The sequence below is a fragment of the Marmota flaviventris genome, chromosome 15 (assembly GCF_047511675.1).
Source record: "Marmota flaviventris isolate mMarFla1 chromosome 15, mMarFla1.hap1, whole genome shotgun sequence".
NCBI lineage: Eukaryota > Metazoa > Chordata > Mammalia > Rodentia > Sciuridae > Marmota > Marmota flaviventris.
In genome coordinates this window covers 83,521,360-83,546,156 of record NC_092512.1, presented here as the reverse complement: position 1 = coordinate 83,546,156, position 24,797 = coordinate 83,521,360, and the positions used below count along the sequence as shown (strand labels likewise).

At 40.0% G+C, this 24,797-nt stretch overlaps 2 protein-coding genes across 3 annotated transcripts; both read right to left on the bottom strand.

The window, feature by feature from the left end:
- Positions 1-13,242: 13,242 nt before the first annotated feature.
- Positions 13,243-21,980, bottom strand: LOC139702052 (uncharacterized). Of its 2 annotated transcripts, XM_071602007.1 has the most exons (3): positions 21,646-21,980; positions 13,988-14,207; positions 13,243-13,895 (listed from the first exon to the last, which is right to left on the bottom strand). In XM_071602007.1, exons 2-3 carry the CDS (start codon positions 14,109-14,111, stop codon positions 13,378-13,380), a joined length of 642 nt encoding a protein of 213 aa, XP_071458108.1. In that variant the 5' UTR covers positions 14,112-14,207; positions 21,646-21,980; the 3' UTR covers positions 13,243-13,377. The 2 variants fall into 2 exon arrangements, with proteins under 2 accessions (XP_071458108.1, XP_071458107.1); XM_071602006.1 differs by lacking the exon at positions 21,646-21,980 and having other exon boundaries at positions 13,988-14,340.
- Positions 15,263-15,799, bottom strand: LOC139702079 (putative endogenous retrovirus group FC1 Env polyprotein). Its single transcript, XM_071602174.1, has one exon. The coding sequence runs from the start codon at positions 15,797-15,799 to the stop codon at positions 15,263-15,265; it is 537 nt and encodes a 178-aa protein (XP_071458275.1).
- Positions 21,981-24,797: the final 2,817 nt, after the last annotated feature.

Sequence of the window (24,797 nt, the reverse complement as noted above, 5' to 3'; positions counted from 1 at the left end):
ATCGTGGAAGGTTTTAATTTCATCTTCCATCCTGAAGCTTAATTTCGCTGGAAACACAATTCTTGGTTGGAACCCATTTTCTTTCAGTGTTTGAAATATGTTATTCCAGGATTTTCTAGCTTTCAGAGTCTGTGTTGAAAGATCAGCTGTTATCCTGATTGGCTTACCCCTAAATGTGGTCTGCTTCCTTTCTCTTGTAGCTTTTAAAATTCTCTCCTTATTCTGTATGTTGGGCATCTTCATTATAATGTGTCTAGGTGTGGGTCTCTTATGATTTTGCACATTCGGCGTCCTGTAGGCTTCTAGGATTTGGGGTTCTGTCTCATTCTTCAAGTCTGGGAAGTTTTCTCATATTATTTGAATAGATTGCTCATTCCTTTGGTTTGAAACTCTGTCCCTTCCTGTATCCCAATGACTCTTAAATTTGGTCTCTTGATGTTATCCCATATTTCTTGGATGTTCTGCTCATGGTTTCTTAACAGTCTTGCTGAGCTGTCTATGTTCTTTTCAAGTTGAAATACTTTATCTTCATTGTCTGATGTTCTGTCTTCTAAGTGTTCTACTCTGCTGGTAGTATTCTCAATTGAGTTTTTAAGTTGGCTTATTGCTTCCTGCATTTCTAGGATTTCTGTTTGTTTGTTTTTTATAACCTCTATTTCCCTGTATAGTTGATCTTTTGATTCTTGGATTTGTTTATGTAATTCATTGTTGAAGTGATCTTTCATTGTCTGATTTTGCTGTCTGATGTCTTCCTTGAGACTCCAGATCATCTGAAGCATGTATATCCTGAAATCTTTATCTGACATTCCATCAGCTGCAGCTATTACCTCTTCTAACGTTGAGTTGACCTGCAATGCTTGTGGTCCTTTCTTTCCTTGTCTCTTCATACTGTTCGCGTTCCTTTCTACTTGGTGAAACTGTTGTGCTATTGAATTTTCCCCCTATATATTTATATTGGTCTTGTATAGTTGCAAAGTCTCCCTTGCAGGCGCGGGCGGCGGCTCTGTCCCTCTGCGGGCCGCTAGGCTTGTTCTGTCGGTGGTCGCAGTTCTGCCTACTTTGCAGGCGCAGGCAGCGGCACTGCCCCTCTGCAGGCCTCTGGGGCTGTACTGCCAGTGGGTCGCAGGCCCGCCTACTTTGCAGGTGCGGGGGGGGGGGCGGCGGCTCTACCCTTCCTCAGGCCACTGGGCCTGTTCTGTCTCTCGGTTGCAGGTCTGACCTGTTCTGATGGTGGTCACAGTTCCGTCTACCTTGCAGGCGCGGGGGGGAGGGGGCGGCTCTGCCTCTCAGCTGGCTGCTGCTCCTCTTCTGCCGGTGGGTCGCAGGCCCACCTACCTTGCAGGAGTGATTGGAAGCTCTGCCCCTCCGCGGGCCACTGGGCCTTTTCTGTCGGTGGTCACAGTTCCGCCTACCTGGCAGGCGCGGGGGGTGGGGGGCGGCTCTGCCCCTCAGCAGGCCGCTGGGCCTGCTCTGTGCATGGTCACAGTTCCCTCTACCTTGCCGGCGCAGGGGGAGGGGGCGGCTCTGCCTCTCATCAGGCCGCTGCTCCTCTTCTGCTGGTGGGTCGCAGGCCCGCCTACCTTGCAGGAGTGATTGGAAGCTCTGTCCCACCACGGGCCACTGGGCCTTTTCTGTCGGTGGTCACAGTTCCCCTACCTGGCAGGCGCAGGGTGTGTGGGGCGGCTCTGCCCCTCAGCAGGCCGCTGGGCCTGCTCTGTGCGTGGTCACAGTTCCCTCTACTTTGCCGGTGCAGGGGGAGGGGGCGGCTCAGCCTCTCAGCAGGCGGCTGCTCCTCTTCTGCCGGTGGGTCGCAGGCCCGCCTACCTTGCAGGAGTGATTGGAAGCTCTGTCCCGCCGCGGGCCACTGGGCCTTTTCTGTCGGTGGTCACCGTTCCCCTACCTGGCAGGCGCGGGGTGTGGGGGGCGGCTCTGCCCCTCAGCAGGCCCCTGGCCCTGCTCTGTGTTTGGTCCCAGTTCCCTCTACTATGCCGGCGCAGGGGGAGGGGGCGGCTCAGCCTCTCAGCAGGCGGCTGCTCCTCTTCTGCCGGTGGGTAGCAGGCCCGCCTACCTTGCAGGAGTGATTGGAAGCTCTGTCCCACCGTGGGCCACTGGGCCTTTTCTGTAGGTGGTCACTGTTCCACCTACCTGGCAGGCGCTGGGGGTGGGGGGCGGCTCTGCCCCTCAGCAGGCCGCTGGGCCTGCTCTGTGCGTGGTCAAAGTTCCCTCTACCTTGCCAGCGCAGGGGGAGGGCAAACTCCCATTGTTAAAAATATTTTTTTGCAGAGAAATCTATCATTTAAATTGTATGAATATCCCCCCAAATACAAATAAGACTATTTCCCTGCTTGAAAATATACTAAAATGTACAGCCAAAATACAAATAAGACTATTTCCCTGCTTAAAAATATACTAAAATTTACAGCATTCAATTGTAAATGCAGACATATAGTTAGGTAGACGGACTTCTTAGTGTGGCAATAACCTTCACATCAATAACAAATTAAAAACATTGCACACCAGTGTTTTTACATTGTTATTCAACAGAGGCATCATGGGGGATGCAAACCAAATATCCCTTGAAAAGAACGATGAGATAATTTGGAATATAGAAACTATAAAACTATGAAGTCAAAAATTTTATTCTAATTATATATTTTAAAAAATGTATGTACACTAGATTAACTCAAATGTCACAGAAAGAATTCTGCAGAATTCTACAAATATGACATCTCTAAACTAAAGAAGCAGCTTTCTGAACAAAGGAGAATTGTTTTGTGATTAGGAGACAGAAATGAGCCCTTGCTTCCTAGGCATTGTTTGTGTGTGTGTGTGTGTGTGTGTGTGTGTGATCTAAACTTTTTAGAGATGTATTGCATAACAATTTGAATTAATATTACTGAACTGTATATTTAAATTTTTGGAGACAGTAAGTTTTATTATGTAGTTTTGATTATAATGAAAATTACAAACAATACATAAAAAGAATTGCAACATTTCTCAAACCTTCATTTAAAATAATGTGGTCTTTATCCTCTAAATAAGAATAAACTCATCAATATACAAATGATGGGCATGCTTGTAATCTCAGCTACTAGGAAGTCTGAGGCAAGAGAATTGCAAATTCAAGACATCCTCAATAACTTAGTGAGAACCTCTCTCCAACTATGAATGAAAAGGAGCTTGGGGTGTAGTTCAGCATTAGAGTATCACTGCCATCAATCCACATTACATTTACATATAGAAAATTTCAATTTCTACTTACATGGGCAGATTAAAAGCCGATCAAGATAAAATATAAAAGTCATAGACAAAAGAGGGTTAATATTTATACAAGCAAAAGCACATGTAACATTATTGGCAATACAAACAAGAGTCATGCATATCGTAATTTGTGAAGCAATTAACTGATATGAGGAAACCCAGTCTGCAACATGGAATCTACTCTATACAATGAAAAAATAAGGAAAAAATTAACCAACCAAATTGTAAATATACACAGATGTATTATTTTACAAATCCTCTTATTCAACTACAACTTACACCATCTCTCAAAAGAGCAGTCTTTGTCCATCTTGACTTTCATTCCATGGCAGATAATTTCACAAAAACTCCATTACACATATCAGAAAGAACTCTGATAAGGAAATTTTAGTGAAAAAAAAATGTACAAATAAGTTTAGAGTAACTGACTTGTGATATTAATGTATTACAATAGGTTGACCTAGTGGTCTCCAGAAATGTACAAAAAATTCCTGCAAATAATGGAAGAGGGGCTGGAGTTATAGACTAGTGGTAGAGGGCTTATCTACCATTTATGAGGCCCTGGGTTTGATCCTCAGCAACACATATGAATAAATGGGAATTTCATTAACAACTAAAAAATATCTTTAAAAATTATGGAAGAGCTGTCAGATAATATCGACACTCACAATGCAAGGGGAGTGTTTTGTTGTTAATTTGCATGTATGGAGACATTACTGGAGGAAAAGCAGGAGACTAGATTATTTTAAAGCACAAAACACAGGACAGATTCTTCTATGATCACAAGAGAAAGAAATTCAAGATTCTCAAAAATCTTTTCTGCTGGATAACTTCTCAATCAATCTTTTTGAATTTAGGCTTCCTCCTCTACCTCAACTATGTCCTCTGCTATATGTGGGCCACAGTATTTGACATGACTGCATTTCTCTAAGTCAACCATATGTCGAGTGAAGGATATATATCATGCCAACAAAGGAAAACATTAAGGATGAAAAGAAACATCATTAACATTTTCTTGTCAGCACCAAGAACTACCCCATCTTTTTTATTGAAAACACGAATCTGAATCATCCCATTCTTATGGTGAAGTTCCCAAAAGATATACTTCAAGGGAAGAAATTTAAATAATGATAATTAGGAATTTTGAAGGAAAGTTATGCTCACCCACAAAGACCAGGTTGTTGTAGGTCTCCAACATCACTTCTCTATATAAATTCTGCTGAGCAAGATCCAGGCATTCCCATTCCTCCTCAGAGAAATCAATGGCCACATCCCTGAATATCAATGGCTCCTAAAATAAAAATTGGTAGATCAATAGCACACAGACAAAACCATTTTTCGGTGTTTAGTTTGGATTAAGAGTTAGTAGAACTGACTGTCATGTAGGAGAGTTACTTTAATTATGTAATAAGATATGAATTTTCCTCTGAATTAGATAATGGAAAGTAAGTCCTAAAACAGTATATATATATATATATATATATATATATATATATATATATATATATATATATAAACAAACTATTGTTTTTTACTAAAAGCTTTGCCACATTGTTTATATTTGTAGGGCTTCTCTCCAGTATAAATTCTCTGGTGGTGAACAAGGCCTGATTTTTTATATGATTTCTGGTATTCACTCTCATTTGTAGTTTTCCATAATTTCTTTTGTTGTAAATAGTCAAGATCACAACTTCTATATTTTCTACTTATTGCTTTGTGAAATATATGTTTAATACCCTTTTTGGGTGAATATTCTTGGAGATCATGAGGAGTCATGGCTGAAATAAACAAAAATTTAAAAGAAAACAATACCTACTAGACTGGGATAAATATATTTTGCATATACAACATGAAATTAAGTTAAAATAAGTACATCAGGAGTGTAGCAGATTAGTAAATCAAAAGTCATCATAAATCCAAAAATATATAAATTCAATAAGAATATACAGACAAAATTACCTTGAGAATATTACCCAATTTTTTGTAGAGACCACAGTATCCAAGAGGAGTACATGATTAAGAAGAGTAATATAATATAGGGAAGGAAAGTATGTTACTTTTATCATACACAGCCTTTTGTCCTCCATAAGATAAAAACGTGTATTTAGGAAACATATACAAACATTTGTGGCTTTTTCAAAGAGTGTCCAAAAACTGGTTTTTGTCTACCATGACATAGAGACATGAAAATAACTAGTAGATTTTGAGTGATAATACCACAAATGTTCAAAAAGGGTAAAGAGGCTATGGACTCTTAAAAATAAATATGAACAAAAAATTTACTAAGAAATGTACACATATATGTCTATAAAAATTTTCATAAAAACATGTTAAAAGACTATAAAAACCTTGAATAGCCTATGGCCGTAATACATGGATGAAGTCAACACATGACAATCAAGTATAATAAATTGATTTTTATTTTTTTTAAATTCATGTGAGATGATGATTTCTTTTATTGACAAATACAATTTTGTTTCTTTATTAAATATATCATGGTATTTTATATTATGCATACAAGGTAAAATGACTAAATAGAATGAATTAACACAATCATTATTTCATATAATTATCAGTTTTGTTCTTACAAGGTATTGTATTCCTTCTACTAGTATTTATGAAGAATATAATATACTCACCATGTGGTAAAACAAAACTCTTGACCTTCTTATGCTCAATAAAAAAATATGGAGACTTTGACTTTAATATCAACTATACACAAAACATAGTACCTGGTGAGCAAAATTTTACCCACTAAATTTCTGACTTCCACATGTGAATCAAATGCTCCTGTAATTTAATCTCTGCCTGCCACATTTCACTTAATGCAAAGTCCTGCATATTTTTCTTATAACACTTTATGAGACAAATATTTTCATAACTAAATAATAATAGTATATAAGTACAATATTTTTACTCATTTGATCATTGATGGGCACATATATTGAGTCCCTAGCTTTAATATTGAGAACAATGTTTGCAATAAACACAAAAGCAGAGGTATCTCTTCAATTTTCTGATTTAATTGTTCATAGATACATATTTAGTACTGGCGTTTCTGAATCATTAGGTCATCCAACTTTTAATTTTTCATGTGTGGTGCTTGAGATTAACCCCCAAAATTCTATGTCATTGAACTACAACACAAGTCTTTTTAAAATTGCTTGAGTCATCCTCTTTGTAAATTTCTGTGACTTCCCTCAAACATGAAGTACTTTTGCATGGCCTCCCAATTAGCTAATATTACAAGGATGCAGCACTGTTCTTGCCTATTTTATTTATTTAAAAGTTTTTATACTTTTTTTCCCAAAATGGACTATATAATCTATTGTTGGCTCCTTTAATGAACAAATAAAAATAGTACAGCAAATATAAACAAAGAGAATCATGGCTTGATCCAAGTGACAAAAAAAGAAAAAAAAAATAAGAATTGAACATTAGGCTACTGACAGTTATGAATTACTCAAAGAACACTAAATAACTAAAGAAAATTTAGAGAGTGAAATTGAAACAAAAAATATTAACAAAAATAAGCACAAATTGTTATTACTTCTGAAAATTCTTTGCCTTTTACTTCCAGAAATTTGAAGATTTTACATTTCTTGAGCACAGGTCTTCCAGAAATCTTATTTATATTACCAAATATATTGCTTTTTAAATATTTGTACTTACTGACCTATTCATTTGTATCAATAATAACAAAATTTAAATTTATTTTATGTTTATTATGTGCCTTCCATGTCTTCCAGACTTTGAGTGAACAAAGGTAATAGAATTTATTTTTACTCTCATTTCACCAAAATAATCAGGTAAAAGACACAATTTATACAGATGGTGCTGGAAAAATAACTTTAGAGAAAGAGATCACAAATGCTGAACTTGGGTGGTCACACATGATGATGATAATATAGAGTCTATTTCATTTTACCTCACCATGATAATATATATATATATATATATATATATATATATATATATATATATACTCTAATTTCATTCTACTTCTTTATGACCTACAGTTATATTAGGACAATAAATTCCTAATTTGAAATATCTAGAAAAATGTTGTATAAGTCTGAGGCCCAAAGCAGAAAAGTGGACCTATATCTTTGTCTCAAAGGCCTATCCTATTATCTACTGCCCTATAGATCTTAAAATATCCCACCTGTTTTTAAGCTATTGAGTAGGCATTTTTGTGTGTTCAGTTAAATTACAAAGCTCAAAAATTCCAGGATAAAGCTGTTTAATCTTTGCAAATGCTTCAAAGTTTAGTTTTAGGTATGTTCTGTCCTTAATTTATGTGTGAATCCATTTATTTATTCACCAACAATACAACAAAACATCATTGATCTCTAGGCTTTGGATTAGTCTCTCTTTGTAATATATCATTTCACAAAGTCACTGCAGATGCTAAATTGATTGAGCCAATGGATATTTATCAACATCTATATGTTCTAGTTATTTGGGGTATAAAAGCATAGGATAGACAAGAAGTATCTATTCTCATCGAGCTGACATTGTAATTGAGGGAGTAAATAAAGATAAGAAGAAAAAAGTGAAGAAGAGAGAAAAGAAGAAAAAACAGAAAAGGAAAGAGAAGGAAAAGAAAATTATGTATGCAAAGTTCTAAGTGGTGATAAATGCCAATAAAGAAAAACAAAGAATAAAAAAGAGATGGAAAATAACCTCTAAGCATACAAATAACTGATGAACATATTCAAGGGAGACAATGTATTTGATTTGCAGCAAAATGAGGTTGTGCTGGGGCTGTGTGGATAAAGATGGTAGTGAAGCAGGAGAGGGTGAAGGGAGAACAAGGTAGATTTGTAACAAAGGATAAGATAAAAAAATGCCAATTCTAATAAAGAACAGATACATAAGCTGACTTATATTTTTGTTGGTTTATTTACCTAAGTTTTTTTTTTTTTTTTTTTTTTTTTTTGGTACTGGGAATTAAACCTAGTACCAAACTTATTTATTGATTTATGTATTTATTTATTTGTTTGTTTGTTTGTTTGTTTTTGAGACAGATCTCTGTAAGTTGCTTAGGGCCTCTGTAGTTGCTCAGGCCAACCTCTAACCTGTGATCCTTCCTGTTTCAGCCTGCTATAACTGAGATTATAGGCATGCACCACTGCACCTGGCAAGTTGACTTATATTTTTTAAAAGATGATTTTTTAAATTCCCTATAGGTAGGTCGTGATGGCAAGACCAACATGTAAAGAGGATTTAGGAAATGGTTGCCATCATTATAGGAAGAGATGAAGAAACCTCACTGGATGTGTATGAATGGCCAGATTCCAGTCACATATGAAGGCAGAGGCAGTAGCTCCTATTAATGGATGTAAACATCATTCATGAGTAAGAAAAAGAGTCAAGAAAATTAAATTCTAAGACCTGAGCAATCAGAGGAATAAAGCAGATATTTACTGAAAAGGAAAAGACTGGGTCAGGAGTGTATTTCTGAGGAAGAGTGAAATTTACATATGAGAAGAGCAGAAACAAAGAGTGATATTTCTCATAATTTAAATCTGATATAACTATCAGGCATGGAGAGACAACCAGTTCATACTGAATAGATGGATGAGTCTAGATATCAGAGATATCAGATTACAGTTATAAATGTGGGGATAGGATGGTAATTAAAGCCATGTGAAATCTTCTAGAGAGTGAGTGTGAATGGAGGTGAGAAGCCACACAAAGGTTAAGCACAATTTAGTAGTCATTGAAACAAGTGTTCCCAATCTAAGAGCACTTGATATAATATGAAATTGAAAAAGAATATTGTCTTGAAAGAGATGTAATAATCTGTTTCAAGAGGCCCTATATAGTTCTGTATAAATACGGCTTATCTGAGTAAGATGAGGTAAAAAAAATAAATAAATAAAAATAAAATTTAAAAAGCTGACTTTTGAATTTTTCCACATGAATATCATTGTGGTTTCTGCCATGTTGAGATCCATAAAATGATTGATGCCCTCCCTCCACACACACAGACACAATAAGTCTGTTCATGAGAGAAATAGATAAGGAGAAAAGGAGATGATGAGTAGTTACAATGTTCTAGAAAAAGAGAAATAAGGCTGTATCTTGAGTATAATGTCAAGGACAAAAAACCTGCTGGGGTAGAATTTATGAAATGAGATATGTAAATATTAAAGCAGTATTCTGTTACTGAAATGTGATATACAGAATAAAGGTAATTGTGGGCATTGCTCTGTGGAAGCACACATTTGGAAGCCTTACTCTTGAAACAACTAATTGAGTACATTACTCTGCAATAGTGCTTGCAAATTTGTACAGAAGATCTAGCTCTTGACCGTGTTCCTTGAAGAATGCTGATTAAATTTTCAAATATTTTCTCCCAAAATACCCACATTTGCCTTTGGAATGAATTGGAGAATGACTCAAATTCTCTTTACAACTGAATAAGGACCTCTATCAAATTTTTCCATTGAATCCATATGCTTGAAAGAATGCTGATAACAATATTACTTGTTTTATAATTCCACAAAGTACTCCTTGAGAAAATGCTTTCAGACAATTGCTAGATTTACCTTTTTGGCAAAAGAATTAATTTAATCCCCTGCTTTAATTTGTAGTTCAATACAAAAGGCATTCTAAAAGGCAATTCATCTTAGCTCTCAAAACCAAAACACTGGAAACATCTTGTTTAGACAAAGCAAATGCCAGAGCAAATAGAAATTAACACATTGGAAGCAAAATTCTTTCTTTATTTGAATGTAAAGTGAACTCATTACTCCTTGTCCCAGTGGCTGTGCATTAATCAAATGATAAGAAGACATTCAAATATGCCCAACTTTTCAGCCTCCCATAGAAGTCTTATATGTGGGCCAAGTATTTTGGGCCTCTGATAAATTGCTGTTGGATTCTTCTGTATAAAGTCTAGTTTACTCTCCCCATCAATTTTTTATTCATTATTTATGATAATCTGAACTTATTGATATATATGTTATACTTCAGTAGTAATGCAATTGTAAATTAAGTTATTATTATTATTTTTAGTCACTGTATAATGCTCCAGTGACATCTTGTACACTTATTTTCTCTCATTATTTTTTTGTTTTTTAATGTTTTATTGGTATATATTATTTATACAGAATTATGGGTTTTATTGTAGCCTATGTATTTATACATAAAAACATAATTTGATCAGTTTTACTCCTCCAGATCTTTCCTACTCTCCACTCTTTCTCCTCCCTGATCTATTTCAACTACTCTGATGGACTCCCTTCTACATATGTGGGATCTATTTTTTTTCTTGTTTTTAACTGTACAACTTCTATATATGAGAGAAAACATGCAATATTTTATCTCTGTGTCTGACACTTTTTTAATGAAAATTATGGTCTTCAATCTCATCCATTTTCCTGCAAATGCCATTTTGTTCTTCTTTACAACTGAATAAGACTGCACTGTTTCTGTAAGCCCCATGTTTTATCCATTTATTCATTTATTAATGGACATCTAGGCTGATTCCACAACTTGGCAATTTTGATTCCATGTCTCTGTACTGCAATAGATATGGGTGTATTCATGCATGCCTAAGGTATGCTAACTTCAATTCTTTCATATAAATAACAAGAAATGGTATGGTTGTATCATATGGTAGTTCTATTTTCAGTTTTTTGAGGAATCTCATACTAATTTCCATAGTGCCTCTACCAGTTTACATTCCCTCAAACAGTGTATAAAAATTCCTTTTCTCTGCATCCTTGCCAGCATTTATTATTATTTGTATTATTAATGATCGCTATTCTAACTGGAGTGAGATGTTATCAGTATGTAGTTTTGATTTCCTTTCTCTGATGTCTGAAGATATCCACATATAAATAGCTCAATGGTCTTCAGTCTCAACTGAAGTCTCAACACTAAAAAGAAAAAAGTAACTGAGTAAGTTTTCATATTTTTTTGTCCCAGTTTTAGATGCAATGTTTCTTTAAGGACTGCTAGTTCCTCTACATCAAGAATTGGACTGGAAATAAAAGTGCTGGAGTACTCATTAGCTCAGATTGGCACCATTTATAGGCCCTCTCAGTGGACATAGCTACAAAATAAAACTGTATACATTTACCTGTATACCTAACTATAATATATAATAAATATTATATAAGATAATATAAACATAATATTTATATTATTTCACCTATCATTTTATAATAAATACATAAAATAAAGATGGTTATATTACCTTTAATATATAATAAATAATATGTAAAATAAATTCAAATGAATTATATATGAACATGAGTAAATATTAATTTCTCTAACTCTCATCAGATATATGAAAACATAAATGTAAAAAACAGAACTATATAAATGCTTCAACTCACTACTCATGATTAAAGTTTTGAGTCTATCATTATTGCTCATTTGGTAGAAAGCCTTATGCAGAGAGAGAGAACAGAGAGAGGTCAATAACCAGAATATTCAGTGATTTTTTTTTCATGGTTCTTGACTAAGTACCTTGAAACTGTCAGCCACCTGATCAGAACAATCTTTTAATGATGGTGATGCTCTTTTCTAATGAGTATTGAATTCTTTTATGGAACAATAAATTTTAGACTCTTGGAATTATAAATCGAAATCTTTCTCACTATACTTTTGCAAGGTGGAATGAAAAATGATGAAAGGTGAATTATCTAAGTGGAGATGAAAAGGAAATATTATATCATTTTAAAACTCTTATAATCTATTTGTTAAAGTATCACTGTCCTATATATCGTTTCACTTACTTTCTTATTAGGATGTATTTGTGTGGTCAACAATACCTCTTTGGAACCTTACAGTATAATTGACTGTGCTATAACCTAATGTTTGGGGGCAGTGGTAAGAAGAGAGATTCCCTGAAACCAATAAGCTAAAAATTGTAAAACATGAAGATGATTTAATATATACAAACGAAAGCATTATTTAACTGTTTACATAGATAAAATTGGTCGTTATATCTATTAAAATCTTAATACAGAAAGCATTACATTTTGTCATCCCAGTTTAAGTTTTATAATGACCAGTTTTCTTTTTACCAACAAAACTTTATTTTTTCTAATTATAAAGGTAAACTATGTTAAGCATGAAAAAAATCATAGATAAAAAGCACAAAGATAAAAATGTCATTCATAATCCAAATTAGAAATAATTTATATTAATGTTTTAATTATCAGCCTCACATTTCCATTTGTGTGCATGTATACACAAACAACAATTACATTAATAGCTATTTCTTGCTTATAGAAAAGGCATATGCAAAGAACAAAATCAATTTCCTCTGAAGTGTCATATAGATTTAGGTTTAACTGTATTAAAGATATGCTAGTATAGGAAATAATTAACCATTATGATAGAAATGCTTGCCAAGTATATAGAATCAAGCCATTCTATCAATCACTTTTCCTGAAATTTTCCTCCTTTGTCTTCAAATCAGTTTTGACATTAAAATAATACTACATGAATATAAATTATTACATATGCACCTGAAAACCTGTAGGCAATACTCTTTGTTATATGTATGTATCATTATTTGTCAAATAATGTTTTTTTTTTCTTTAATTTTTATTGTTGGTTGTTCAAAACATTCCATAGTTCTTGACAAATCATATTTCACACTTTGATTCAAGTGGGTTATGAACTCTCATTTTTACCCCGGATACAGATTGCAGAATCACATCGGTTACACATCCACTGTTTTACATATTGCTATACTAGTGACTTTTGTATTCTGCTGCCTTTCCTATCCTCTACTATCCCCCATTCCCTCCCCTCCCATCTTCTCTCTCTACCCTATCTACTGTAATTCATTTCTCCCCCTTGTTTTTTTTTCCCCTTTCCCCTCACTTCCTCTTGTATGTAATTTTGTATAACCATGAGGGTCTCCTTCCATTTCCATGCAATTTCCCTTCTCTTTCCTTTTCCCTCCCACCTCTCACCCCTGAAAGAATTCCCCACGCAAAGACACTTCACCGGGAAAATTCCAATTTTATTGCAAAAAGCAGTGTGCTTATATAGAACTAAGGGGGAGATGGTAGGGTTTAGATAAATGGCAGGCAACCCGTTTATTGGCAAATTCTTTCAGATATCAGCTCCGGAGCCCAGGAATTAGTTCTCATTGGGGCTAAGGTTCACCGCCAGCGAGATTTGAAATTGGCGCCGGCGGGAGAATTCACACGGGCGGGAACTTTTCGCGCCACTGCAGAAAAGAAGAAGGTAGGAAGAAGAGGTGCTTAGGCGCCATGTTGGGGTTTTTTCTCTGGGGTATGGCTGCCGTTTATACTTTTCCCAACATTCCTCCCTTTTTGTTTTCTTAGGAAGTGGGACGTCGTTGGTCAGATCCGGCTGCTTCCTGCTGTGTGGGGGCGCTGTGGGCCTAGAAAGGGAAGTGGAGGAATGCTCGGGGGGCAGGTCTGGGGATATCATGGCAGCCAGAAATAAAACCCAGTGGCTATAGACAGCTACTTCTGTAGGGGTGAAGTCTGTGAAAGTTCCCTGAAGCCACAAGTTGTCGATGGCATCGAACCAGTCCTGGATGGAGGAGATTGTTGGTATCAGCCACTGGTCCTGTAACAGAGACTCTAGGAAATACTGGAAGCGTTGCCTGGACATGGCGTCACCAGCACCTGAAGAAGATCAGAGCGAATAAAAACAGAATGAAGACAAAAATTAAAGCAAAGGTCAATTTTTGGCAGAAGTTCCATGCTGGGGGACTGACAGAGAAGAGGCCAAGGGCCATGAGGAAGCTTAGAAGGACATAAAGACTCATGAATCCAGGATGGCAGATTAAGAGGTTCTCCGAGCTCGTTGTCTCCCGCTGTCTGATGTCCGTTGCATTCCATCGTGCCTGGTAGTGAGCTTCAGCACTGAGTGAACTGTTCTCTTGGAGATGTTGGGGGTTCATCGGTCATCAGAGGCTGGTAGTGCCTAAGCAGAAGCTGGTTGAAAGTTTGATTAGAAATTTTTTGCAATTGGGTTTGAAGGAACTTCATTATACAGGGCAAGAGAGCACAAAAAAGGAGCATCCCAATAAGGGGCCCCAAGATAGGTAGTAAGTACGTGGCAAGAGAGGATTGGAAGAACCCCATTATGGGATTAGAGGAGGTGGGTTTGAGCAGTTGGGTAGATAATTCCTGCAAATTAACAACATTTTTTTTTCTATTAGCCCAGACTCATTAACATAGTAGCAACATTCCTCTCTGAGGAACAGGCATGTACCCCCTTTTTCTGCAGTGAGAAGATCAATCGCCCTTCGGTTTTGTAAAGCCACTTGTGCCGATGAAGTAACCTGTCGCTTCAAGGAGCCCAGAGACTCAACAGTGGTATCGAGTGCTTCCTGCAGTTTTTGTTGCAGGTCATTGGATGCCCACAGAGCATGACCTATAGCTCCACCAGAGAGTCCGAGACTTGCCACTGAGGTTGTTAAAGTGAGGCCTACCAGAACCGGCAGAAAGACTGCCCTACGGGTGCGGGAAGGTAGGGCCAGCTGCCGGAATTCGGTGGGAGTATACAAAGACAGCTGAGGAACTACAGTAACCAAGAAACAGGTGCCAGAGACATTGATTGTTGAGGTACTTAAAGACCCGTTACACCAGAGGAAATGTCCAGGTTGCATAAACGCAGGGCTCAATGGGGTGCTATAGCTCAAGGAACAAATGGGTAAAGGATTCATTGTTGGCAGGTGGAAACAGATGAAAGGAAATGAAGTATTGGTGGAATAACTTTCCCACAGTGGGATACGTGTCACATGTAGGGGTTGTCCTTTCTTAGAGAAATTGTAGGTTTTTGCTGAAATATTTCCTGCCGCTAATGGGACTGCTGCTAGAAGTGGACGACTAAGTGAAGCACAGAGAAAGCACTGAGAAGTAGGCACAGAAAGAGGGGTGGAGTTTAATAATCGAGGAGTTTGGTGTAGTAAATTGAGCCATGTGGGAGGGGGGCCTAAGGGGGTTGAAGGCTCTGAATCTTCTTTGGATGGGCTATGGATAAGATCTCAAAGTTTTGATTCTGACTCCTTGATGTGTTCGACTACCTGGATGGTTGCTTTAGGTGGCGTAATCAGGGTGCGGCCAACAGTCATCCACCCTGTGGGTCTGGCTGAGGTTGTCCGAGCATAGACAGCAAACTCAACATAGTCCCAACGTTTGGCCTTGGGGTCAGGTATATCTAAAGTATACCATCCATTGTTATTGGATGAAGAGCCTTTATGCCACTTTAGGTAACTAGAAGTCCACCCTTCAGGGTAACCAAGTGAGTGGTAAGAATAGCTACCACGTTCATCATGGAACCTGCATGACCAATAGGGGCACCCACTATATATCTCAGGCCACCAATGACAATAGTCTTTGGTTTGATCAAAAAGGAAGCAAATGAAAGGCCAGTTCCAGCTACCAGGGATGAAGGTCCTTGAAGGTGACAATTTTAGGGAAATAGAGGTGCAGTTGTGGATGAAGCAAGTAGTTGCATCCACTGCGCGGACCTTCTGCATGCCATGTTCTGAGTATCGTTCCCGAAGAGTGAATAAATACATGGTAGGAGAGGAGGGTAAAGACCAGTCCCAACAGAGCACAGAAAATAAGCAGAGCACAAAAAACAAGCAGAGAGAGAAGACTAGGGTGTTGGGAGAGCTCATTGTGCCTTCTTTAAGAGGAATTGGGCTGTGGAGAACACCGTGTGAGCCGCAACTTAAAGGGGTGAGATGGGTGTGGAGAGCAGGAGTAAAGGGGAGGTTCAGGAGGTGATTCTTGGAGTTCCTCTGGGGTGGTCCTGTCATTAGCAGGTGGGGCCTCCTGGTGATATGGCTTCAACCTAGAAATGTGAATCCAGGGAGTGAGACGGTTGTCTGGTAAGGAGAGTTTGGCGGTGGTGGGGGTACAGAGAATGACAGGATAGGGGCCTTCCCATTTTGGGGCAAGAGGCCCTTTCTCCTCTGGGGTGTTATAATAGACTAGACTCCCAGGTGTTAAGGGAGGAGTGTTTGGAGAGGAGACTGGGTCCAGAAGAAGCCAGTCCTGATATTTCCAGAGTTCCAAGCGGAGATGAAACAAGAGAGGCAAAGACAAATCTCGGGTGAGAGGTCCTTGTGAAACGACCAGCCCAGGGGGTATAAGAGGTCTTCCATACATTATCTCAAAGGGAGACAGTAAAGATGGTTTCTTAGGGAGAGCTCTGATTCGAAGCAAAGCCAAGGGAAGGAGTTTGACCCAGTCTAATTCCATTGTCAATTTGGTAAGGACTTCCTTTAGAGTACGATTTACCCTTTCCACTTTCCCTGAAGCCTGGGGGCGATATGGACAGTGGAAATGCCACTTGAAGGAGAGGGCTTGAGAGACCTTTTGTGTGATCCTAGAAATAAACTCAGGGCCATTGTCAGATTGTAAGGAAGTGGGCATACCAAACCTGGGGATAATGTCTGTCAGTAAGATTGAAGCTACAGTGGAAGCCTTTTTATTGGAAGTGGGAAATGCCTCAACCCAACCAGAGAAAGTGTCCACAAAGACAAGGAGGTATTTAGTGCGCCGTACTGTGGGCATGTTGGTGAAGTCTACCTGCCAGTCAGCAGCGGGAATGTGTCCCCAGGCTTGGTGGGAAGGGAAAGGTTTGGGCCTTAAAGGAGTATGAGGGTTGGTCCACTGACAGATCTGACAATTAGAGGCTATATTTTGGAGCATGGCTTTGTCAGAGGGGGTGAGGGAGAAGAAGCTCTGTAAAAAGAGGGTTAAAGACTGAGAATTGGAATGGAATAGAGTATGAAGGAACTTGAAAAGATCCTTGTTCTTACTGGAAGAAGTAGGGGCTTCAGATGAGCTGTCTAAAGTGGCCATTATATGTCCTCCAGGGGGGGCCATAATTGGAAGTGGTAGCAGCTATTCGTGCCGCCTGGTCAGCTTTGGCATTGCCCTCAGTGATGAGAGAGCCATCCTTCTGATGGGACCTACAATGGACAACTCCCAACTCGGTGGGTAAGTGGGAGGCCTCTATCAGATTGGTTATAAGAGCCGAATTAGTGATCGCATTACCTTTGGTGGTAAGTAGGCCTCGCTCCTTCCATATTGCAGCATGGGATAATAAGATATGGAAGACATATTTTGAGTCAGTATAAAGGGTGAGGGATTTGCCTTGTGCTAGAAGGCAGGCACGAGTGGCTGCTATAAGTTCAGCCTGCTGGTTGGTAGTTCCTGAAGGCAGAGCTTTGGCCTCTATAATCTCAGTGGCTGAAACTACAGCGTATCCAGAGTAATGAGTGCCGTTCTGCCTGAAGGAACTGCCGTCAGTGAACCAGATAAGGTCAGGCTTGGTGAGTGGTCCCTCAGAAATGGAAGAATGACAGGGGAGGAAATCATCTAAGGTTTCCAAGCAATTATGAGTTGGTGTGTTAGACGTGGGAGTCATTGGGAGCAGTGAGGCAGGGTTCAGTGCAGAGCAGGGGAGGAAAGTAATATTAGGGTTTCCCAGAAAGGAAGTGAGGAGCGAGAGAACTCTGGATGGAGGAAGGGTTTGAAGGCCCTTATAAGCTAAAAGATCCTTTAAGTGATGTGGGGAGTGGATAGTTAAAGGGGCCCCAAAAGTCAGCTTAGAGGCTTCTTTGTGTAAAATTTGTCCAGCAGCCAGAGCTCTTAAGCAAGGGGCCCACCCACAGATGGTAGGGTCTAGTTGTTTGGACAAATATGCCACAGGTGCAAATGTAGGCCCATAGTTTTGACCTAAGACCCCAAGTGCTTGTCCCCCTTTTTCATGGACATATAGATGAAATGGTCTTGAAAGATCAGGAAGGTGAAGGGTGGGTGCCTTTAGGAGGAGTTGCTGAAGCCTGTGGAAGTGGTAGTTAGGGGAGGAGACAAGAGATTCACTAGGGGATCCCTTTGCTAGGTCATACAGAGGTTTGGCTAGAAGAGAATAATTTGGGATCCAGGCCCTAAAATAACCTGCTAGTCCTAGGAATGATAGTATTTCGGCTTTCGTATGGGGCACTGGAAGATTAGAGAGGAGTTGCCTTCTATCCAGTGTTATTTCCTTTTTCCCAGGTGTAAGATGAAAACCAAGATAGGTGACAGAAGACTGGGAAACCTGGGCCTTGTGGGGAGACACCCTATATCCCTTATCTGCTAGGAAATTGAGAAGCTGGGCGGTGTGGGATTGAGAGTGTTCCCAAGAGGGACTACATAGAAGAAGGTCATCGACATATTGAAGGAGAGTAGAGTCAGGACAGGTGGGGTGAAAGGATGTGAGGTCCTGGGCAAGAACTTGGCCAAAGAGATGGGGGCTATCCCTGAATCCCTGTGGGAGGACAGTCCAGGTAAGCTGACGAGAATGGCGGGTGTGAGGGTCAGTCCACGTAAAAGCAAAGATATCCTGAGATTCTGAGGACAAGGGAATAGAAAAGAATGCATCTTTTAAATCTAGGACCGAGAAGTGGGTAGTAGTGGCAGGGATCTGAGAGAGGAGGGTGTAAGGGTTGGGCACTAGCGGGTGGATGGGGATCACAGAGGAGTTGACAAGGCGAAGGTCTTGAACCAGCCTGTAGGACCCGTTAGGTTTCTTAACTGCCAGAATGGGGGTGTTGAAAGGAGAGTGTGTAGGCCTAAGATACCCCTTTCGTAATAAATCCTGGATGATGGGTTCTAATCCGAGGAGGGCTGTGGTTGTGAGTGGATATTGTGGTTGACTAATATTAGCCATAGAAGGTGTAGTTGTGTCCCAAACCTCAGGGTTAACTGGTTAGTTGTGGAAGAGTGCGTGAAGGAGGTGTATCTGCCCCTAGGAGCATCATGAGGAAATGAGAGGTAGGAGAGATGTGGGGTGATATGTGAATGGTGACTTTCAATAGTGAGAGTATGTCCCTTCCCAGAAGGGGAATGGGGCAATGGCTCATAACGAGAAAGGAGTGTGTGAAGGACAAAAGGGATCCCTGCATATAACATGATAAGGGGGGGGGGGGTTTCGAGGGAAAATCTGTTTACCTCCTACCCCGACAATAGGAGTTTTTGAGGGTGTGGTAGGACCCCAATACTCCCTCAAGACCGAAAAAGCGGCACCAGTATCCAAGAGGAAGGTAATGAAGCGTCCATCCACCAGAAAGGTGACCCTAGGCTCTTGCTTCTTGATGGTAATAGTTGGGAGGGAAGGCCCAGGGCTCCGTCAATCCTCCTCTGCCAAGCCCAGGAGAGGCTGGGGTTGCTGGGCAGCTGACCAACCTCCCTTCCGGGTTGTTGGGCAGTCTGCCCCCCAGTGTCCCCTTTGATGGCATTTTGGGCAGGGGTTGGAGGGTGTCCTCGGCGAAGGACAATCCCTGGCCCAATGTCCCTCCTTACCACATTTGAAGCAAGCTCCAGGGGGTGTCTTACTAGGACGGCGTGGTGATGACCTTCTCTGAATGACCTGGGCCAACATTTGGAATTTGGCATTTTCAGCCCTCTGCCTACGGCGTTCACTTTCATCTTCTCTACCATGAAAGACCTTGAAAGCGACAGCGAGGATTTTGGTCTGAGGAGTAGCAGGGCCCTGTTCAAGCTTTTTAAGCTTGGCTTTAATGTCAGGGTAGCTTTGGGCCAGAAAATATGTCATTAAGACATGACAGCCATCAGGGGTTTCTGGGTCAAGGTTTGTGTACTGTTGAAGGGCCTTGGTTAGTCTATCCAGGAATTCTGAAGGTGTTTCCTCCTTCCTTTGAATGATCTCCTGCACCTTTTGAAAGTTAACAGCCTTGCGGGTGGCCTTTTTAGGCCCGCCAAGAGGCAGGATGTAAAAAGGTCACGAGACTGTAAGCCTTCAGGGGTGTTGTAATCCCATAGGGGATCCTGCTCTGGGACAGCATGAGGGCCCGTGGGGTGGTTAGGATTGGTCCTATGATTTTCATCAGCATGGGCTTGGGCTAGCTCCCAGACCCGTCGCCTTTCCTCGGGGAGAAGTGTATTGGCCAAGAGCATGTAGATGTCATGATGAGTGAGGCTATATGCTTGTAGGACCCATTGAAACTCCCGAATGTAAGTGGTGGGGTCAGTGGTGAATGAGCCTAACTTCCTCTCTAGCTGAGTAATGTCCGATATGGAGAAGGGCATGTGGACTCTGATGACACCCTCGGGACCAGCTACCTCACGAAGGGGTGCGATTGTCTTGGGGGTGGGAAGGAGTCCCTTAGACCTGGTAACAGGAGGACTGAAAGAGGCAGGCAGCGGACAGGAAGGAGAGGGAGGGGAAGGGAGTGTCTCTGTGGAGGAGGAGGAGGTGGAGCAGGCAGAATAGGGCGGAAAGGAGGGGGATGAAACGGAAGGCTGAGTATCTGTGGAATCAGGCAGAGGAAGAGGAGGGTATAGTGGGAGAGAAGGGGCAGATGGGGCTGGGGGATAAGGTGGGGGTTCATCTGCTGGGTCAAATGAGGAAGAATCTGCGAAGTCAGGAGTAGAAGTAGGGGAAGAGAGGGGTTTGCAAGCAAGAAGGACCTGAGAGGGAGGGCAGGAGGAGCAGAGAGCAGAGTGCTGTGCGAGAAGGCTAAAACCTTCAACGCAGGGAATTTCCCTCCACTTTTTCAGATGCTGGCAATAGTTAAAAAGGTCCCGGAGGAGGTTTGGATCTAAGGAGCCTTCTGGAGGCCAATGATTGCCATTATCCAGTGGATATGTAGGCCAATCTTGGGTACAGAATTTGATTAGAAGTTTGGGCTTGATGTCTGGTGTGAGGGAGAGTGTGGCCAGATTTTTTATTAAACATTTGAGAGGTGAGGCTTCAGGTATAGACGAAGAGGTGCCCATAGTCACAGGGAAAGATGGAAGAGAGAGAGAGAGAGAGAATTAAGAGTAAGCAAGAGAGACAAAGAGAAAACCCAGGCTGGACCGGCTTCCAGGAAGCCCAGGGCAAACGGGGGTCAGGTGGGCGTCCCCAAAATGACCAGCCATCTCGAGGAAATACAGAGGGCACTACCTGGTCGTCACCAGTGAAGTGCGATCTGTGAGACCCAATGGGGTCGGAGCCACGGGCAACCTGACATCAGGAAAGTTTTCGACAGCAGTGGAAGAAGTCAGTAATGAAAACAGAACTCCGGCTCCGGCAGAATGCAGTTCCAGGCCGGGAGTTCAGTTTTCCCCGAGCAGAGAGGCAGCTTCAGCCAGACACAGCAGCCCCGCAGGAAACAGCAACTCTTAGCCGGCAGCGGCAGCGGCAGCAGAGGAGGGAAAAAACCACAGAGCCTCTCGTGTAAACTCAGAAGCCTCACGCCCCAAAGGGAAACGGATCACCAGAGGGTCCACTTCAACCAGTAAAGGTCTTAGTGGGGTGGATTCCCTCTCCCCACCGGGCGTCTGGAGTGTGCCGGACGATCACGGTCACAAATCCAGCGATAGCCTGAAGGGAGTTGGCGAGCCGGGGTCAGGGGATCCTTACCACGCCAGATGAGTGTTGAGTGCAGGCAGCTGAGTCTGAAAAGAGCGGACCAGGGCGGAGTGTCTCGGCAGAGCGGGGGACGGGGCTCTTGTTGGAAAGAGCTCACCCATATCCGACTCACGGCACCAGAATGAAAGAATTCCCCACGCAAAGACACTTCGCCGGGAAAATTCCAATTTTATTGCAAAAAGCAGTGTGCTTATATAGAACTAAGGGGGAGATGGTAGGGTTTAGATAAATGGCAGGCAACCCGTTTATTGGCAAGTTCTTTCAGATATCAGCTCCGGAGCCCAGGAATTAGTTCTCATTGGGGCTAAGGTTCACCGCCAGCGAGATTTGAAATTGGCGCCGGCGGGAGAATTCACACGGGCGGGAATCGCACCACTGCAGAAAAGAAGAAGGTAGGAAGAAGAGGTGCTTAGGCGCCATGTTGGGTTTTTTTCTCTGGGGTATGGCTGCCATTTATACTTTTCCCAACAACCCCTGTTAATGTTTTGCTTAAATTATTGAAATTCCTAGGCTGTAATTATCTCAAACCAGGAGTCATACTTCTGTCTTCATTGATTAATTCCTTCTTGAGTTGTAAAAGACCTTATGCATATTATTAAGTTAAATTTATTATTTTCTTCCCTTCAAAAGGCAGGCACACTGTGGGTGTTCCTCCTCTGTATTTCCACAGCAACTTATACAATCTTTCATTTTAGCACTTATCTCCCTGTTCTGTAATTATTTGTTTACATTTGTCTTTCCCATTAAATAATGATCCTTTAAAAAAGTGCCTATTTCTTATTCAACCCTAAATTCTTGGCACCTAGCACAATTCTTGGCATACAGCAGACTTCAGGAAATAATTGTTAAATGAATGTAACTGTCAAATCTTCTAAATCACTGTCACCAGCATTAATGGCACAATTTGTTCAGCGATATTGACAGAATGGTTTGCTTTCATTATGTTGTCTTTAGAGACTTCACAGCTGCTCTACACATATCGAATCACTCTTAGGTTTAGTAATCTCCATATAAATTTACAAATCGTTAAAGAATTTATCATGGTATTTATGAGCTGCCCAGGTGAATAATAAACTTACAATTACTAATTGATTTCTAATTGGTCTGTGCCAACATGGAAAGAAATAGGACCAAAATATTTCCTCAGCACACTTGAAAGTCACCCTGAATCTTGCGTATTGGGAGTCAGAAAATCTTTACATAGAAAGAGCTGTAATGGACTGAGATGGTCAGTAATATCTGAAGAATCCTAAGAAAAATAGGCTGCTTTTAAATTTTAATGTATACTTTAAAATACTTAACATTTTTAAAGTAACAGTCTATACAACTCTTGCTAATTAAGAACTACAACAGTTACACACAGAGATTTGTTATTAGAATATACAGGTATTTTAACAATTTTGGCTTGTCTTGATTCTGTCAGTGCTTGGTGTATTTTTCAGCTTTCTAATGGAGTTATTACCACACTGAGTGTCATAGTCTATTGGTTAATTACCATAGTGACAACCTAATTCTTAAGATCCAGAGCAATAATATGTATCATTTTTCACCTTAAGAAATCTAACTTTAATATCGTCTAGACTCCATGTATATTAGGAGCTAATAATATATGGCAAATAATGTGTTCTTTTGCATACTCAAGGAGGCCTGGCCCTGAGATCTTGTAAGATGACACTATGTGAAGCTGGCCAGAGGTAACTGGGATGCTCTGTTAGAGAAAATGACTTAGCTCTAGGGTTGAAGATGGATAATGTAGCTCAGTTAAATAAACAGAATAGAAGGCAAAATCAGGTTTCATTTAAAATCATCAATACCTGAGCAGGTCTAGTTGATTTAAAGGACTAACGAGTAGGATTGGAGGTTTACTCATTAAAGCTCCAGAAATAATTTGAATTACTAATTCCCAACACATCTGTAATACATAAAGGACAAAATCCATAGTGAAAGAATGTGTTGGAAAGAGCCCACCAAAGTGTAACTGTAAGCTAACAGTGAAAACAGCATCCAAAGGCAGAAACTCCCACAACTCCTCAACAATTCAGACTCACAAACCTGGGTGCCAGCTTGCACCCATCAGCTCTTGCTATTTTCTTTTTCTATAGAATACCCACCCCCAGGTAATGTGAAGTGGTGTCTCACTGTGGTTTGATTTTTATTTCAATTAATGCTAATGAGATTGCCCTGCATTTTGTGTGCGCATTGGCCATTTGTATATCTTCTGTGAGAAAAGATCTATCCAGAAAATTTTCCCTTCATAATTAGGTTATTTATATTTGTACTGTTTAAAACCAGATAGAAATAGTTGTATGCATAGGTAATTTTGAAAGAATTGCATCAAACTAATAAGCTTCTGCACTACAAAATAAATAACAGAATGAAGAGATAACCTATGTTATGGGAGAAAGCATTTGCAAGCCTTACGTATAATACATAACTAGCATACAAAATGTATAAGGAACTCAAACAACAACTCAAAAGCAGAAAAACAAATAAAGCACTTAAAAATGGTCGAAGGAACTAAACCTTTATTAAAAGAAGACATACAAATGGCCAACAGGCATAAATATCTGATAAAGTCAAATTAAAACCCCCAAAACATATAACCTCAAACTTACTAGAAAAGGAATTAGATAACAAATATTGGTGAGAGTATGAAGAAAAGGGAATCCTTATGCGGTTTTGATGTGAATATAATACAATACCACCAATATGGAAAACTGTATGACATTAAAAAAGAGAACTTCTGTATGATCCTGCAATGCCACATTCTGAGGGAAACAAAATTAGTATTTAGAAAAGATAGCTGTACCCCCATGTTGTATCCAGCATTATTTTTTCATTTCTTATAACAAATTCTGTAGATATAAGTCATATTTATTTGGTTAACTATATTCCTAAATGTCCTTTTGAAGATCATTGCAAATGGAGATCTTTTTCTTTTCATTTTCAGATTGTTCATTTCCTTCATATAAAAATATAGTTGAATTTTTCATGTCCATCTGATATTCTGAAACTTTGCTGAATTCATATTAACTCTAAAAGATTTTTAGAACTCCTCGGGATTTTTACAAATACAAAATTATACAATCTGTCAATACAATTCTTGTGAATTTTCCTTTTAAAGTGGATGCATTTTATTTTAT